This window comes from Pezoporus flaviventris, unplaced genomic scaffold (assembly GCF_033815535.1).
Source record: "Pezoporus flaviventris isolate CSIRO_AGI_PZ_B2104156 unplaced genomic scaffold, CSIRO_AGI_Pfla_v1 ptg000070l, whole genome shotgun sequence".
NCBI lineage: Eukaryota > Metazoa > Chordata > Aves > Psittaciformes > Psittacidae > Pezoporus > Pezoporus flaviventris.
The window spans coordinates 3,958,391-3,977,966 of record NW_026892618.1 but is presented as its reverse complement, the minus strand read 5'-3'; the positions used below and the strand labels follow the sequence as shown (position 1 = coordinate 3,977,966).

At 37.9% G+C, this 19,576-nt stretch overlaps 1 protein-coding gene across 5 annotated transcripts in view; it reads right to left on the bottom strand.

Annotated features, from left to right (window-relative positions):
* KRAS (KRAS proto-oncogene, GTPase) overlaps positions 1–19,576 on the bottom strand; it is a 23,558-nt gene extending 3,982 nt beyond the window's left edge. The window contains exons 1-5 of one of the 5 annotated variants that reach the window (XM_061472151.1): positions 19,404–19,576; positions 18,159–18,397; positions 12,055–12,233; positions 9,541–9,700; positions 2,566–2,681 (exon numbers count right to left, since the gene is read on the bottom strand). In XM_061472151.1, coding sequence (XP_061328135.1) covers positions 2,566–2,681; positions 9,541–9,700; positions 12,055–12,233; positions 18,159–18,269 — 566 coding nt within the window. In that variant the 5' untranslated portion in view covers positions 18,270–18,397; positions 19,404–19,576. Of the gene's footprint in view, positions 1–2,557; positions 2,682–9,540; positions 9,701–12,054; positions 12,234–18,158; positions 18,398–19,403 lie in introns of all 5 variants that reach the window. The other 4 variants (XM_061472149.1, XM_061472148.1, XM_061472147.1 and 1 more) reach the window with 4 other exon arrangements.

Sequence of the window (19,576 nt, the reverse complement as noted above, 5' to 3'; positions counted from 1 at the left end):
TCAGTCATGAGCAAATTATTTGTATACCTCTAGTACTATGGAAAAAAACATTAGAGTTTTAATAAAGAATCTAGAAACTTTTACGTTCAAATCTAAAACTTCAGTAATTCAAACTTTTTACTATTAACCCAGCTCTGTCAGAATTACATTATCTAGATGTCTAACTTATGCCCTAGAGGTATTTTAGTTATAGTAAAATTTCTATGTAAAAACCTTAACACTTTCAAGAAAGAGATCTTTTGAAGATTTTACACTGACTTTTAGGAGTTTCTTCTAGCTAGTTAGAAATTACAAACAGAAGATGTTCTGGGCTTTCTTCTTTACTGTGTAACAGCCAAAGGAATGAATCTCTTGGAAAGCATCAGCAGTTAATGGTAATCTGGGTAGTCAAAGTTTGCAGTTACCTTGTACAAGATTAATGTAACTACGAAGGCATCCCGTAAGCAGCAAGAGGATAAAGTGAATATTCCAAGAGACAGCAAAACACTGTGAGCCATCCAATTTGATTATCCAGAGCAAGAAAGGAAAATAAATGCTTTCTATTATTGCAAAGTGCTATAATGAGTATTTTTGAAGTCTAAAGTCCCAGCTGAAAGACACACATCATTAAGTGCTGTTCCCTTTAGCTATCTACTATGCATCAGACCAAAGTAAAACGACTTCTTACTGAAAGTAATACGAGCCAGTCTGTTTTAAATGCCAGATTTCTTATTCCACTAGAAACACTACAGAACTACAGCTATACCACAATAATTTTGGAGTATGCTTTCTCCATCTCAGCCTCTTAAATACAAAGTTGCTGAAAATACTACCAACACTACCTAGAATTCACTTGAGTATAAAAACAAATGCTTCCTCCCCTGAGCAGGCTCTTGGAGTTCTACACTTTCATATCCAAGACTATTTTCTAAATAAGGTAGGGAGAAAAAAAACAAATCAAACCCCAACAATACCCACTGTTGATAAAAAAATTTTCCCCCATTTGGGGAAAAAACAACAATCACCCAAAACCTCAAAAACATACTTCTCTTGGACACAGGCAGAAAGAAAAAGAATCTGATAGAAAGAAAGCACATATTCACTGAGCTATCAAAATAAAAAAAAAACAAACCTTAAAATCTGAAAAGATGCTTTCACTGAAAAAAAAAAAAAATGAAAACCACAATTCCCACCATCCTGTTCTCCCAAGGAAGTCCACAAAGAGGAAAAGCAGACAGATTCAGGATCTTTAAAGTCTCAGTACACAAAAAGAAATTCTATTTTGAGATTTGACTACATTAGTAAGACAGCAAGAAATGGCAAAGTTGGTTTTCAGCAGGCAGGCTTTAGCAATTTAATTCATATTGCTCTCATCAAAAGTAATCTTGCCAAGCTGCTGTTAGTTGTCTTTTTGCCAGCTAGGAAAGAATAAAACAAGGTATTTTGATGGTATAAATCTTACTGATATTTAGACTCAAGGCTGGAGAGGCTGGTAACTAAACCTTCCAGTTTCCTGCAAAGGAAACTTTGATACAGAAGTATCACAAATTGTATGTTTTTAAGGAAACATCTAAAGAATTACTTTGGAGGAGTAATTCTCTAATCAGTTAAAAGCTGAGAATATAAGCCTGATCAGATCTAGTAGAAACCGATATGAAACAAAATTTCTCCTCCCTCTCCTGGAAAATGTTTTGTCTTTTACTGGGAATGGGAAATTCCAGATCATCCTCTTACTGGACAAGTATATAAGAAGCAACAACCCACTCACTGCACTGGTACAGTAAGAGGCAAAGAAATAATGGGGCAATAATATATGCAAAGAGCTATTCTGATGGTTTATTCACAAGGCACTGGAAGGGATTTAAGAGTAGCACTTCTTCCATATCACAACTTGTACTTTCTCCTTCTCCTCCCTTTTTTCTTACAGTGGAGTATATGGATAAAAAATTATTTTTTGAGAATTTTGGGGTTTTGGTGCTTTTTTGTTAGGTTTTTTGTTGTTTTTTTTCCATTACTCCTTTTCCTCCCGATTTTAATCCACTTTTGCTTTGCTGCTGTATTTCTGGAAATGGTAAATTTTTTTAGAAACAGCATGGCATAAGGAAGAGCCCGAGAATTAAGAAATCCTGTATGCCAGCTGCTAGCCAAATACTGCTGTGCTGGATTAGGAACCTCCTGTTTCTGCATCTGAGGACTGTAAATATTATTACCTTCTCCCCTCAGTTCATCAACTTGAAGATTCAATCAATATTCACTTCAACAGTCTCTGCAATATATCTATAATGAAACATTAAACCTCTTCACAATCAAAACTTGGTCTCTGTTTCACAGATGGAGAACTTAATATGCAGTAAAGACTTCTTCATCTATTTATCAAAACCCCATGAAACAAAGCAAATCTGTACTTGGGTGTTTGCTAGGAATATTATTCAGGACTACAATACTGAAATCTGATTGGCTTTAGATCTTAATTTATGTAATTGATTAACCATAAAATGTCTGATTTGCAAGACACCGTTGATCATTTTTATTTGGCAAGTGATTTGTAAAACCTACCCTGTTACATTACAAAACTTACCCTGTTACATTATAAGGCATTTTTTAATTTTCACGCACCCTGGAGTCTTTTCTTCTTTGCTGACTTTTTTCATTCTGTACTGCCGAATCTCTCGTACCAATGTATAAAAAGCATCCTCCACTCTCTGCATTGTAAAACACAACTCCTTAAAAACTGCTTCATTAACAATCATGAGATACTGGGACACCCATGGCACAGAGGAAGAAAAAACACAAAAACACTGAAATTATGAGCTTTACTTGAAAGAAGTATATGGATCCCATTTAAACATTTAAAATGGTGGGCTTGCACATTTGCTGCTTGATAATTTTTTTTAATGCAAGCAAAAGAGAAACACTCAAAGAATTTCCTGATTACCAATTTCTGTGAATATCTATGCTTCAAGCCCTCCTATTTTTTGTGCAAGGTAACACTTGGACAAAAAAGAGTGAGGATTATGTTCTTCCATTGCATAATTCCACTGCACTGAAATCTTTTCACACATTTTTGTGGGCATGGATGTATTTAGCAGCACAAAACCCTGTTAGATTGTTAACTGGGGGTTACTTATAAACACACACAGTTAACCACCTATTTTCACTTCGTAGGCAAAAGTGAGAACCTATTACTGTTTGGGCAGGCAAAGAAAGTAAGCTCATTTATGTTCTGTTCTTTATGCAGGGTGTACTTTCTTTGCAAAAAAATCTGTGAAGAAACTAACAGTATAAAAGAAGTCTAACCAGGCAATTTCCTAAGAGGTTACAAAGAAATAAAATCTGAGAATACTAAATTTTAGGCAATATTGTTTTTAAAGCTGTTTATGTTATTAAACTTAGGAAAAAGGATATTTGCGTTATGGCAAAGTGCTTTTAAGAAGTACCTAAAGTATATTCTATTTCAGGGTAACTTTCAAAACTAATTCTTCTTATAACTATGGATGTTATTCTTCCATGCAGAAAAAGCAATAGTTATTATCACATTTAAGAGCCTGGGTCACATCAACATTCAAGGAACACCTAATCTGTTCTTTCTGGGCTCACCTCAGGCAACCAAGAGGGTACCATAATAAGAACTAAGTGCAAACAGCCTGTGAAGTTCTCCTGCTCACATTTTTTCTCTGGATGAGGAGAGCTCAAGTACTCCATGTATGACAGAGAGCTATGTGTTTTCCTTCTCTGGTCTCACACATTACCTTTCTGCAGCTCTGCGCTTAGGCCACCTGTATATGATGATCCATAAGCATTCAAAAAAATACGAAGACTGAAGTTTAAGCAAAGAGAAGAGGTACAGAACCAGCTTTAAATTATTTTATTTTAAATTGACTATATTTGTATTAACTTAAAAATTTAGACAAATCTGGGGGGATGTTCTTCTAACAAGATACAATACATTTAGCTGCAGTTTTTAAAGGAGAGAGGAAATCTGCCTTACTGTCAAGCTTATTGTCTCCTCAGCCAGATCAACAGGGCTGTTAATTTAATACAAACTCATTATTTGAAAATAAAACCAGAACAGACTGATGACTGTAGAAAACAGTACAATCATTTAAGCCCCCAAACTTTATTACCACCCAATGCACAATCTGGGCTTTTGTTTGGCAGATTTTCCATACTTTATCTTTCCAACCCGTCTTTATCTTATGCACCTAACAGTAATAGGTAACATTTACTGCCACAGTTGTTGGGTCATTTTGCATGAACTGTGCCATAGGTTATCATGTTGAAGACTCATTCTTAAGAATGCTGCTGCTTATCTGCTCTTCTGAACTACAGCCACTTGAATTTCAAGATTAATTAGATTTATTTCTTGGACTGTATTTCTTTGTTATGAATGATGTGTCCTGTTAGGATGTAGTGAAGTATGGACAAGACAATCAGTCTTACATTACAGGTCTGAGAGTTTGCAAAATGTGAAAAAAACTATTTAAAAACCCCAGCAAAATCCAAGTAAAGCTCATTATTTTCATGTTTTCCTGGAAGGAGGAAACAGTAGACACTGATAAGGTGCTATGTGCCAAAGCACAGGCTGTACACGAATCAACATTTTTGTAAATCTACTGTTTTGCAGTAGAAATACATAATTTGATTACAGAGCTTTCACATAAATAATTAGATAATAATTCTTCCATCAATGTTTGTTGCCAGCTTTCCCATCACCATTGAAATGTAGTTTGCTTTAGCAATGCAGAGAGAGGGAGAGACACAGAAAAGAAATTGCTACCACTGCCACCACCAAGAATAGCCTTATGGATCCCCTTATGAAATAAGGTATTCTGAAAGAAAATCTGTACAGAGACACATTTGCTAATGTCATTAGCCTAGGGTGACATTTTAAAGAGCCAGGTACCAATCTTACAAACTTAAGAAGTAATTTAAATACCAATTTCTTTTAAAATTCTTCAGTATTTTTTCCTTAAATTAGTATGGACCATATCTCTAATATACAATTAACCAGATCTATTAGCTGTCAGAACTGGAAGCAAAAATACCCTTTGGCAGATACTAAAAATTTCAAAATCTAAACAGCCCCAAGAACCCATGACCTTGAGGCAATGTTTTCAAGATGCTTTTAACTCCTAGGAGACAGCCAAACATTTGATTTAAAATATGACTATGTGCAAAGAAAGACTATTGCAAACGCAAACAGGAATTTTCACATGTTCTGCTCCTGTAAATAGTGTTTAAAGGAAACTAATGAAAAGTTAGCTTTAACATCTCAAAAGTGTTCTGTGTCCACCTTTACACACTTTGTTGGAGTTGGTCTCTTAAAACCAATTGTTAGACAAATAAAGTAAAAAGCTATTCATTTAGCTTTTAGGGTTAGCAAAAAAATTTCTATTCACTTCCATAAAAGCACTCCCAACATAAAACTTTTTAATGGTAGAGTCAGCTTAGTCAGTACTGGAGAATACAAACCTGCAAAAATCTACTAGCTCAGGCAACATTTAGCTTATAGGTTAAGGGTAATTTTTTGCTGTTTCTAAAACAGATCTAATACTTAAAAGGACTGTTTGAAAACAGTTACTAGAACTCAGCCACATGCAAAACCTCCATTAATATGGAGAGTGAGGGGGTGTTAAGCTGATCGTGTCATCTGACAGCAGTTAAATACAGCAGTAGGACAGCAGTAAATTCATATTAAATACTGCGCAAAATCACTATTAAAGTCAATCTCTCCAAAGGTAAGAAGTACCAGAATTACAGCTGTCCTACTTCAATTTAACTCATTGTGCGCATGTATCCTCTTTTTGCTGCACCTATTTAGCTTTATATCAGGTATGTAACAGACGTGTTTCCTGAGCATCCTGGAGTAATTTTTTTTTTCTTGGGCCCTTGTTCTTGGGAAGGACTAAGATTTTTTGGAAACGTTTTACCTTACAACAAACTAGCAACACGGAAAAACTCAACTCATGTTGTGAAGACTGACAAAATTTTAAGTAATTGAAAACGAAGTTTTAAAGTGGAACTTGCACACATGACCCGCATTAAAAATTGCCTGGAGTAAAACACAGAATAATATCATTAAACAGATACAACCAATCTCTAAAAACTTGGCAGGGTGGTTCAAGCAAACTGTCTTAAGATATCAGTTATTCATGAATCTCAATGAGATGTAGGAATGCTGTTCTGTAAATACTGCACTGATTACTTCAAACCAGGCATGGGTTCTCAACTTACTTTCATCGCAAATTTGGGGCCTAACCTACTGTACATCAGACAGCTGAAATAACTGTAATGCTTATTTAACAGCATCCCCATTATTTAGGTCAACTTCATTAAACACTTTAAAGTCTGTTTAAGTATATATTCTCAACGAGACCTAATGCTTTGGGGTATCCTTTACAATGCTTACAATAATGCCTATTTATCTGCTTTGCCTTTGAATTCAGTTCTAGCAGGACAGTCAAAATTCTACAGTCAAACCACATTTGGGATACAGCCTTAGAGCTTGTCCTTGTGTAACTTGCAGGCAAATGGAAGGCAGTAAGGAATACAGGATGAAGCCTTGGCAGGGATAAATCAGGTTTGCCTCTCATCTTTCATTGATACTATTGATAATACTGGGAGCCATATGCTCATGAGGATAGGGGAGAATTTTAATTTAAAGCTTATGTTAAACAGAAAAAAGCAAAAACAGCTACCAAAATAAACTTCAAGAAATCACATCCTTCTGCATAAGTACCATGAAAGAATAAGTGTCATTGATGAAAAGAACGAGTTTAAGTTATGCACATGCCTTGCATTTAATAAAAGTGTCTTTGCAATCAAGAGCAACAACTTTCTATTTTTGTCTTCCATTTCCTTCCCCAGAAAACCTTCTGATTCAATCTGAGCTCCAGCAGAAGTGGGGCTTGAGGAAGGGCTAATGCAAGGATGGTGGGGGCTCCTTCAACATGGCATTGGTGCTGCTGTTTCAGTGTGGTAGGAGGTACATACAAGAAAGGATAAGTAGGTTCCTACTTCTAAATATTCATGTCAGACCTACAGACTCCAGAAGTTACCAAACCACAAGGTACATCTGCTCATACCTGGAAGTTCTGAATGTAACCAGAGAGGACCAAATATTTTTATTTATTTATTTTTAGCCAAGGACTGAATTCTGACCAGTAGAAATATAGTCTATTGGCCACATAGAGCTCACAAAATGGTTTGAATCCCCTACTTCAAAAGGTTACTTTGGAAGAAGGTGTATATACATGCACAATCTTTTTATGACAGTGTGACTTAAAGATCATAAAATGTAAATGCTTATGTATACACAAGCACACATACAAATACAGGTGATCTTGCTGTAATTAAAGATCAGGTTCTTCTTCCAATTCACTTTTGTCTTCTCAAAAATATTTTAATAATCCAGCATCTTATGAAGCAGTTTCATAACACATTATGAACAGCGGCATGAAAAGAATCAGCAACCATACCTAGTGGTTCTAACTTTTAGAAGCCAGCATTCTCAAAAGAGCGTATTCGGCATCTTTATTTTCAAGTCCATGAGACACTTTTAGGGACTCCTTAAATGTAAAGTGTATAAAGCTCAACTTTGAAAAACAAAAGCCAAAAGTCAGATTCTTTCTGTAACACTGTATTTCCTGAGGTGCCAACAGAAAAGTCTCAGATAAAAGTAGTCAAATTATAGACAGCTCATATATGACTGATCTATTATACTCTGAAACAAGTACAAACCTCCTTAAGCAGATCTCTTAAAAGTCTGAAAGATAAAAAAGCAGATACTACTTTGTGTAAATAAAGATTATAAAACTGAAGTGGTGATTAAGCATGTTGATTTAGTAATGGTTAGGCATGGTGGGGCTGCTTGTCAGAGTAAACTGTAAGGGAGCTGGGGAGAAAAAAAATCTTTGAAAATACATCATCGCATCAAACTTTTATTAAAAAATGGCTATGCAAAGGGAATGTTTCCCCAACAAAATCTAATGCTCCGTGAAACGGGCTGAAGAGAGTGAAATCTAGATTTAAGTACAGAACTTTTTACAGTGAGGGTGGTAAAATACTGGAAGTGGTTGCCCAGAGAGGTGGTGGATGCACCATCCCTGGAGACATTCCAAGGACAGGCTGGATGTGGTTCCAGGCAACCTGATCTAGTTGAAGATGTCCCTGCTCACTGCAGGGGTGTTGGGACTAGGTGAGCTTTGAAGGTCCCTTCAAACCCAAACTATTCTATGATTCAAACCTCAAATGTAATTTCAGAGTTCCTCGTTTTTTATCCTAACATCTCAATGATAGCCACCTTCCAATACAGGAAATATCAAATACAGGACCTTCCAAACAAGAACACTGTATTTATTCAGTCCACTTATATGCTACATTCTTTGGAACACTCTTGTGGCCTAATTTATTCTCAGCCATTAAAGCTGTGCAGTTAGTTTTCTTAATCCTACCTAAGAGATTTTCTCTATTCCCAAAAGCTAGCATTCCTTTGATTCCTCTGTAAAATTCTACCTATTAGTCCATGTTTCAACTTGTCAGAAATTTGAGCAGGTGTAGCAAATTTTCACTAATAAAATATCATTTCTTATATATAGGACAAGTTATTTTTGGATATGAGGAAATTTTGCCAAGTGATGCATCTGAATCTATTTAGCAGTTACACTGCCCTGTTACTCAAATTGCAGTGTTCTGCTCTTATTTGCCACCTCCCGCTACAACTAATTTGTGATTTATAATTTGCACATAATATTTGACTGTGGAGAGTACAAGTTATTCAGCTATTCAGGCCTGATCTAATTTGTACTAATAGTAAGTCTTTACTCTTAGAAGAAAACCCACAACCAGCATTTTTCAAAAAGAACACTGTCTTTCAGAAGTACAGAACCAGTTTCATCTGTAGAACTTGTCTTCTCCTGAATGCAGAGATTTGCACCTAAACCTAGAAAGAAGCACTGAAAGGACCCTAACAGCTGCCTCTTTCACCTGTACCGGCTGCGTGCAATAAACCAATAGGGAGCTCTAAAGTCTTAGTATTAGTTTACACAAGCAATTAATCCAGTCATTTCAAAAAAGACTTATGGTCAATTGCTTAGTTATAAAAAGGGATATCAAGCATGTCCCATTAACACTGAATCAATGCCTCAAAGAAAAATTCCTTTTGTTATTAATGAAAAGACTAAAACCAAAATAAACTAATTTGCTGTTTGTCTGCTTAATCCTCTTGCTGAGGAAAAACCAGCATTTCACCTCTCAGTACAACTGTTTTTCATTCTATTAAAACCTATCAGAACATTAAGAAAACTGCAACTGTCTGACAGTGGAGAGTAGTGGCAGGCCAGGTCTCATGCTTCAAGTTTGCGCAGCTGAAGCAAATCACTCATTAATAAACAAGTACCAGTTGTCAGTGAGTTCACAGAAAGAAGACACAACACAGGAATTTCTATTCTGGAGAAATATATCTATTGGTATGACAAAGCGATCGTCAATGCCTAGAATAATTATAAATAAATAATTCAGATGAGAGTTCTGCATTTGTTTCTGGTAAGTTTTGAGCTTTACCTGTCTTGTTTTTGCTGATGTTTCAATGAAAGGAATTCCATAACTTCTTGCTAAATCCTGAGCTTGTTTTGTATCTACTGTTCTGGAAGGCAAATCACATTTGTTTCCTACTAGCACCATTGGGACATCTTCAGAGTCTTTAACTCTCTTTATTTGTTCCCTAAAAAGAAAAAAAAAAAAAGACTGCATTTAACAGGTATAAGTGTATTTAACAATTTTAAAACAATGAAAGACTCCATCATCACTCGTTATGTTAGTTTCCTACACATACATTATTAGAAGCCATCAAAAAATAAACTGACCAATCCTGTCACTCTCAAGTTTATCACCTTATTTAAAAAAAAACACTATTTTGCAAATTTCTGTACATTTTATAAACAGCTAGTGCCAGAACAAGCCTAAGATGCTCTGACATAAATCTTACTGTTACCTCTCATAGTCAGTACTCTGAATACTCAATTCATTTGCCAGCATGAAACACTTATCAAAGCGCTATGTCCGTTGTCTCAGTTTTGGTTGGGGGGGTGGGGGGGGGATGGTGTGTCTTTTTTGTTGTTGTTGTTTTATTATTAAAAATAACATTAAAAAATCCCTGTCTAAATGCAGAGTTTGTAAACTTTGAAGACCACCAGCCTGGTTTTGTACAAAGAGAGATTTGGCAAGAAAGCCCTTTCAACCATTGGTTAGAAAACATCTTGAAACACTAGTTAGATGTACTTGCCAAAAATCTCAACAATCGTTCATTTTATTACTTTTGCCTTCCCAAATAATCTAGCAGTATGTTCCTTAATTAATATAATCGCTGGTTTTGGTTATTTATTCATAAGCCTTCAGCTTCAGTCTGAAAGGCTATCCACAGGTGTGTGAATGCACAGTAGAAACTCCAGCATTCGACTCACAACATTCTTGAAATTAACTGGGAAGGACTTCTTATGCAAAACAGCAACTGACTTTAAAAAATGAAAATTCCACATGAAAACCTCTGTGCTCCTTCCTTTTACATTAGCAGCTACCTTATTTTTTCCCTTCTTCCTCTACAACCAGAGGGAAATCATCGGTAATAATCCGGTGAGATAATGAAGACAAGGTTATAGTTTTTCTGAGAGCAACAGACATCTTTCTAATTTGTCGCCCCTACTGTGCTCTTACATGTTTTGTTTTTTTTGGTTGGTTTTGTTGTGGGTTGTTTTTTTTTTTTGGCGGGGGGGTGTTTGTTTTTTTGGGGGTTGTTTTTTTAATATCACCAGTACCAATACATTCAGTTAGAAAATTTTATATATAATGAAATTTATACAAAAGCTGACTAGCTCAATTTAAATATAAAAAAGAAGCAGCCCTCAAAGAAGGTGCCCACATTCATAACACTCATCTCTCTGTGGGTTAATACGCAGCAGTTTTGCCCCTCTCTTTGCAACAGTACTCCCCTGATCTCACAGCTGTTCCAGGGAGATAAGCCAGCAATAAACTATTTTTGTAAGTAGGCTTTTACCTGTTTAACATCATCACACTGTGCAATCAAATGAGCTGACTTGCTGGCATACAGGAGAAAATGAAACTACGCCACCAGGGCAGTTGCATCTGCTGACTTTGATTACCCTGAATTACCATGGTATCCCACCTTAAATGTGGAACTGTAACTTCTATTTGTAACAAAAATGTGTAACTTTGGCTTATAAGTAGATGTTAGATTTGTGGGTAATGATGATAGCAGAACACTCCTCCACCATAAGGTGACATGGATCTGACAGCATTATAAATGCCTAACTATGAATAGCTTAGCATTATGTGTTTGGAACTGATCTTAAATGGATGCTGCCAAACTCGACAAACATCGGTGGGATTTGCATTATCTTGCATTACCCAAGGAGAATTCAGTATAATAGTAAGCTACTGAATTATAAATGAGCTGGTACAGTAAACACCAGAAACTGCTTCTTTTTTTACATTAATGTAGCTGACAATGAAAGCATGAGTTGAAATTTTTAACTAATTATTAAGATAAAAGTGTGAAGAAACTAATAACAGGTTGGTTTTAGCAGTCATCCTGGAGCCCTGATTTTGTGTGTGTCTGCTCTTCTTAGGCATCGGGGCTCACACATGTTAATCTTTAACATTCCGACAGTATTTCCACTCCACTCCCAGAACAAAAGCTAGCAACTGACATTATTGTCTGTACAATTTCAATTGGATCAGTTTTGCCATCAGAGCACATAATTTTATCTGTGGAATGGGCAGACTTTAGATAAGTCTTCACTATGAATAGGCAGAAACACTAAGTCACATTAGTTTATACTAGAATAACTTTCAGATGTTTTTTCTGCTTAACTTGAAAACGAGGCAGCAGATTTTCAGATTACCCAAAATTCCAGACTTACAAATCCACAAATAATTCGCTAATTTGCAAGTTTCCCCTTAGACACCATGTCATAAGAAACCATTCTATTATCCGGTGGAAGAGCAAGCAACCTGTCCACTTAATACAAGAGTTATTTGATTAACTTTCAATATACACACCTATAATGGTGAATATCTTCAAAAGACTTTGTATTGTTTATAGCAAATACACACAAGAAGCCTTCCCCTGTTCTCATATATTGGTCCCTCATTGCACTGTATTCTTCTTGACCTGCTGTATCAAGAATATCCAAGAGACAAGTTTCTCCATCAATTACTACTTGCTTCCGGTAGGAATCCTAAGAAAAGAAAAACACATACAGCTTGGTTAAACACAAACAAGTAAAATTTCAAACACCTGTAACTCAAACACATAAGAATTAGAATCCAACTTTACAGACGGTCAAATGAGAGCAGGAAAATAGTGACCCAAATTTACACGTATACCGTAAAATCCAGAAGTGGGAAGACCACTGAAAGCCATGATCTTTCTGTATTCCAGTTCTTTAGTGAGTAATAGTTCATGTGCATACACACAGAAAAAGGGCAGTGTTCTTATTTTGCACAGAAGGATAAAAAGTACAATTTGGATCCAGATCAAAAGCACCTCCCCTTTGTCTCTGTTAAGAGAAAAGAAAAACTAAAGAAAACAGTAATCCTGATTTTAAAAGGATTGACTTTATTTAGGCTTACTCAATTTGCCAATTCTTTTTTCTTAAGTAAAACTTGACTTTCATTCTACGGATGGCTACAAAAGCATTGTGCCGCAACAATGTCCAAAGTAATAAACCAGAAAGAATACACAAGTAAGACAACTCCAAAAATCTATGCAACTAAAAGGGAAATGGAGTATAAAAAGCCTTCACTGTTTGGGATAGGAAATCAGTTTTGTGCGCCTAAGTAGATGCATACAGTCATATTTGTTATTAAGTTACCAAAGTTGAGTTGATACATTTGAAGTTCAAGTTCTTTAGCCACAACAGACCAACAAACAGAGTTGTATAAAAGCCCAGACAGGTTGCTTCAGAGATACTGAAACAAATTATTCCAATACTATCAATTCAGAGCTTTCAGGTAACTGATCCAAGTGGCTAAAATCTGTACAAAGCACCAAGCAACTAGATCTTAATGTCTATTTACAGCTCTTTTTGGTTCTAGGCTGCTATGAGTACATAGTTTTAGTGATAGGAACATAACCATTATTTTCCCCAATAACTTCTATAAACATCTATATAGTCGAAATAAAAACATGTCAACAGCTTTGAAAACAGGTCATCAAATAGTACTGTAAATTATTCTCAGTAAAGAGTACTTACAACAAATAAAAGGTATAAAGACAAAATCTTGGTATTACCTTTCAGATCCCTTAGCTGGATATTAACACAATATTGCTGCTGTTCTTTTTAACACTATACAGAAGTGAATCTAAGCTACTGTAAAGAAAATTAAAGAATTAAAGTTGCAATTCTAGCCAACTTCAAGACATATTTAGAATGACCTTCCTTTGTACCTATTTTAAGGCACAGTACACCTACTCCTGTGTGCTTTCTATATATTTGTATTTTTACAAAGGGCTCTCTTTCCTGTTGCTCACACTAAAAAGCAAGCAGAAGACAATTGTATAGAATCAGTATCTTAAACTAAACAAACTCTATAATCACACATTTATCTTCAGCCTGGACGATATTTAACAGTACCAGGTAAAACAATATTAACCGTTTACCTTAAAGATAAAAGTTTACTTCCAACATGATTTTTGGATATATTTATTTCACAGAAGTGCAAATTCAGTGTTCAAGAAGTAGGTAACTTCAGAAACCTGTAAGCCACGTTTAAATATTGATATAGATGAGACAAACAAGTTCCAATGTGTTTGAAAATAAGGTTAATATTCTCATTGCTTAACAAGAAAAAAAAAAAAACAACAAAACCCACAAAAGACACGTTTTGTTTCCTATTCACTTAAATTCAACAGTAGATCCCCCATGTCCTATGTTACCTTTACCACAGTTCACAGTGAAGTATTAGCTTCTATCACCATACTCAGCGTATTTACAGACTTTTCCTTCTCTCCTCTTGCAATTTGACTGCTAGTTTAAAAATATGAAAAACAGTTCTTGAAAAGCCTGTATTATTCCTTTACATCTTAGCACTTCAAAGGAAAAGAAACACCCCTCAACTGAGCTCTAAACAAAAGCTTTAAGTAATTTTCAAAGAAAATAATCTTTTAGAGAAGAAAATCACTTTTAAGAACTGTTAGTTTTAGCATGCCTAGAATGTTAGCAGCAGCAGCAAAGATGTACCAGCATAAAGCACAGCACAGGTACAAAAAGAAGGAGCACTTTGTGATAATGGCCATTTTGCCGACTTCTGGTGAGAAAATTTTGTCACTAACTAGAAAGGGGATTTGAGGCGGAAGGAAAAGACAAGACATGGAAGAGAAAACTCAAGCTTATTACTTCCCTCCAAGCTACTAAAATAATAAACACTTTGCTTTTTTGTGTCCCCCTCTTGTTCCCCCTAAAAAACATCAAACCTGAGATCATATTTGTCACTGTAGGAAAGAAAACTGAAGCATCACATTAAAACCTCAGGCTACTGGGACTGCCAACCCCATTATAGCAAGCAACCAGTGTAAACATAGCCAAGATAAAATTTGTTTATTTAAGTGTTACCATACTGTAAAACTTCTAAGTCCTGCAAAACAGAATGTAGGTCGTAACAAAGTGACACTGCTCTAGTACTTGTGGCACTTTTGCTTCAAGACATCATTGCAGAACTCAAATGACCAGACTCCCTTCCAACAACAAAAATCCTCACCAGCCTTCTAATCTATAGATTTCAAAATTTATAAAAATCCAGTAGCTTTACTGCACATTGGGACATTTGCAGTGATAAATGCCATGAAGAAGCAATGAGGAGGTATCCAGTATAAGGCTATTAAGTAAAACCAAAATGCAAACTAGAGCATTAATACAGAAGCAGTACTTGACTCCAAATACGAATTTGCAGTTTTTCCCCAGTATACTGACTCAGCATAACTATATAAAAATGTTTTGATTTCATTAATCATTTAACCTGCTTTTATTGGCCTTTCAGAAGCCTTAAAAACCAGCATGAATTACAGTAAAGGAGCGATTATTCCATCTATTCCCAAGCACTGATAAGAAAATGCAATAGAAGTCTCAGCTATATGCTACATATGGAATTTATCTAAAACATGTCCCACTGCTTAATAAATCCTACCTAAGCCAGTAGTCATTATTTTGTAAAAATCCACTTTACCAGTGATTTTATGTTAAAATATCACAGCTACTAAGAATAAGCTATTACTAAATACTGGTGGAAGTTTCGCAAGTGCATAGGTCATTTAAGAACACAGACTTAAATATCAGTATTCCTAAATCAGCCATGGGATTTTGCTAATCCAATTGAAAACCCTCTGCCAGGCAACTAGCAAAGCTGTTCTTTCTCTAGAATATTTAAAATATTACATATATTTAGCACTAAAACATGATGAAGCTGTAAAAAATAATAATAATAAAAAATTCAAAATTTATTTGTGATTGCTTGTGATAAGATTTAACAGGCCTCATCCAGTAGAGGGCACTAGTCCAACTGTTCTGTGTATTAGAAACACAGATTCACAAGCATAATGTACACACAGTTAAACAAAACACTTAAAAAATTACACGGCTGTAAATCTATGCTTAGACACCTACCTCAAGTAAGATATGAAATCTTGAAACACATATCAAGCTTATACATTTGACTAACAGTAGCCACCCAAATATACACTGATTTTAATTTCTCCCCCTGCCCCCATCATCTGCTATGCTCAAACAACAACTATATTTTTCCCTCTCTAACTGCATCATGTCTTCACAACATGAGAATTTTAGAAGTGTTGAGTTTTATTTGGTTAACCACAGGAAAGACTTAAAATTATTCAGTAACTGTGTAGTTGTGAGATCCATTATATATAACAAACACTGAACTATCTTCTCCATCTATTCCAAAATATTTAGCTTTATTTTTTATCTGCCAGGGAAAATAAGTGTTTTGGCAACAGCTGTATAGCAATGAAAGAAACAGTAGTAAGTGAGAAACTACTGAACTGTCTTAACTGTTATTTACCAGTAAAAGCAACTTTAGCCTTATTTCCTCATACTGCATAAAAGCTGCTCTACAGCTATTGTTCTTCGATCAGCCCCTACCACCCCAACCACATCTATACAGGAAGCACAATCAACCAACTCTTTTTCAGCTGAACAGGATCCTGCTCAAGCAAGCATTTGAGCATTTAAGCCCAATTCATAAGCCCACTCTGCAACGTTTGCCACTCCAAATCACAGATCACTCTTACAACAACTGAATTATTTCTTCCCTACAAGCTTACCTACCAGATCATAGCACTGCGACTGCACACAAGGAGATTTACCACATAAGTAGGAAGATAAAGCCTCCATCCTCAAGGTCTCAGAACTTAGAAGACAAAAACGTTAACTAGTACTCAGACAAGAACTTGTAGGAGTTGCACAAGATTAATACTTTTGCATGCAACAAGTTGTGGATGCTGGTAAAACCCATTAGGTTAAAGGTTTCTGATTCTGGACCACACCGCAGTGTTACAGTCATCCTGCACACTACAGAGTAAAAGACACAGTTCTGGGATTTTGGGTTCTTTCTATGAGGAACTGCATTTTCACCTTATAAGTCTGCATTAAAATGTATTGGGCATTCCTCAAAATATTAAGCTTGTTGATTATCAAAATTCCTCAAGTGATTTAGGAATTCTGACATTTAAGGTTTTGCACTCCTTGTTTACACAGTTCTGGCTTCATATGACAACTCAAAACACAGAACCTCCACAGTACTTTTTCTAATGCATAAATACACCTCCAACCTCAAAGAAACCCAGATGACTATGACAAGTATTAAAGACCAAATCCTCCAAAGTTCCTTTTGCAGGAAAAAGTAAAAGCCCATTTTGCTTCTTCCTCCCTTGAGTTTTGTGTTTTCTGTTTGTCGAGCGTGTTTTGGGTGACTGTCATTACGACTTCACATCTTTCTACTTGCAAGAGCTGCCCTCCTAGTGGCAAGCCACACACCCCTACTCTCTCAATAGGTCTAACCTTCTACAAGCATATATGAGGCTACTTGGCCATGCAACAGAGGGACAACACAACACAGCATCACATTAATGTAAACGCAAGCCAACACGTCTCTGGAGCACAGAGGCTTGTACTTCACTGGAGTAAGACATCCTACCACCTCAGGCCACTGGCTCCTCTTGCTTGTGCGTACCTGAAAATGACTACAGAGCCATTTTCCAAGTCACCATTTTAAGCCAAGATTTAAATCCTTGTAATTTCTTCAAGTGAGCTTGGGAAGTGCCTCACTGTATAAACATATAAATGAAGTCATAAGCTACAGAGCTTCAGTGCTGGGAACATAAAATTCTTGTATAACTTACAGTGTCATTTCTACTTTTACATGGTCTGAAGTTATTAAATCCAACAATCCACAGGAGACTTCAGGCAACACTAGTATTTTCCTTACCTTTAAAAGGCAGAACTTGCCTGCTCATTAAATACCTTTAAAATATTACAACTTTTAAAGCTTAAATACAATTTCAGATTTTGAGGAACTGCGCCATGTATTTTAAAGCATCCACTACAGTAGTTATAACATGTCTTTTCTAGGTACAGAAGCAAGCACTGGTGGTTTTAAAATAAATAAATAAATAAACAAATAAAACCAGGCTCCAAATTCTGCTTCATTCACCATAACATTCCAGGACACATTTTCACTGTGTGAAACAGATCCTAATGATAGAGGCTGCGAAAGCCTGATGCATACATTTCAGAACTACAAATTTTCTCATTTAAGAGGTTGCATACAAAGCCATAAAGAGTTTCACCAAGCATTTTCACGTGAATTTGTCAAAAACTTTGCCACAGAGATCCTAAAATCATGCATCCAAACTGTGCAACAAAACACAGCAATTAACACCATACTTTAATTGAACATAATAGTTCCATAACCAAATGAAGAAGCACAATTTCCTCTCCAGTGCTGGTCTGATGCTGATCATTACCTTTGAGTGTTTTTTATTATAAAGCCTTGTTCTATGTTTTCGTGGTAACTGTCCAAAAGTACTGAACCAGCATTTTAACTGTTAACCTCTTTTCACAAAATGAGTGCAAGCTGATATTGTTTACCTCTATTGTAGGGTCATATTCATCCACAAAGTGATTCTGAATTAGCTGTATTGTCAAGGCGCTCTTGCCTACACCACCAGCTCCAACGACAACAAGTTTATATTCTGTCATTTTTTAGCAGACCTGATGACAAAGAAACCAACATTAAGCAGAGTCGGGCTCCGGCTAATGAGGATGCCGTTGGTGCGTTCTCATTCAGTTTCACGTTCCTTTACTATTACCGGAAAGCAACTCCCTCCCTGAAAGACAAGACAAAAAGCTGTGAGGGCATGCCGTTTCTCAAACAAAATTATACATAAGAAACATAGCGTGGGGACTAGGCTGAAAGGCACCGACTACAGAGATAAAAGACCCAGGGTACACTAAACCTTGGAAGAGGTCAGAGAGTATTTCTCGCGGGGCAAAGATGCTGTTCGCCGCCGCTTTCCCGGGTAACCGTGGAGACCTCCCGGATCCGTATGGCAGCCGGGCCAGGTTCACCACAACCGGGGAACCCGCCTCCCGCGGCCGGGCGGCTCTGATGGGACAGGCGCGGACCGAGCACGGCTTCATCTGGCGGCTTCTCCGCCACAGCTGTTTAGGGTTCCGGTGGATTTGTTTTCCCGGGGTGGCCCAGCGGCGGGATTCCCCCAACCTCCCGCGGGGCTCGGGGTGCCGCTGCCCGCCCCGCCCCGGCTCCCCGCACCCAGCGACGCGGCCAGGCCGACCAAACTTTCCGGCGCGGCCCGGCGCCTCGGCCCCGCGCACAGGGGCTGGAAGGCTGGGGAAAAGGGCAGGGTGGAAGGAATAAACTGAATGGATCTATGAGGAAAGGGCAGGGTGGGGGTCACTCGGCAGGAGCCGCCGGGCTCCCGGAGGGCGTTGGCCACCTGTCCCGCCGCCCCCTCCCGCGGCCGCCGAGCCACCGCCCGCGCCGCGGGGAAGGACGGCGGAGGGGCAGGCGGAGGCTGCTCTGGAGGATGCCGGCGGAGGGGAAGCGGGGCAGGGCTCAACCCCGCGGGCGGCAGCGGGACAAGCGGCCGGTGGAGGCCCCCACCCAGTTAGCCGGCGTTCCGGCTCCTCTGCGGGGCGACGCCGGGAGAAAGGAGGGGGACGCGGGTCGGAGGGGAACGCGGAGTCGGAGGGTGTCCGGCTCCGGAAAGCAGCACCGCTCCCTTCCCACCCCATCTCTGAAAGGAAAAGAAGGAGAAGAAAGCAAACACGGCGATTCAGTCCCGGTTCGGTGGGGTATGGGGCAGGCGGTACCTGCCTGGCGCTGCCGCGGGAGCACGCTGGCACCTCCCTTGCCCGCCCCGCCGCGGCGGCCGCTCTGCGTTCCTTTCCGTCCCGGTCTGAAATGGCGGGGGACGGGGAGGGCTGGAGCTGCCGAGGGAGCCGAGCGCCGAGAGGGTGGATGGGTGGATGCACGCACTGGAGCG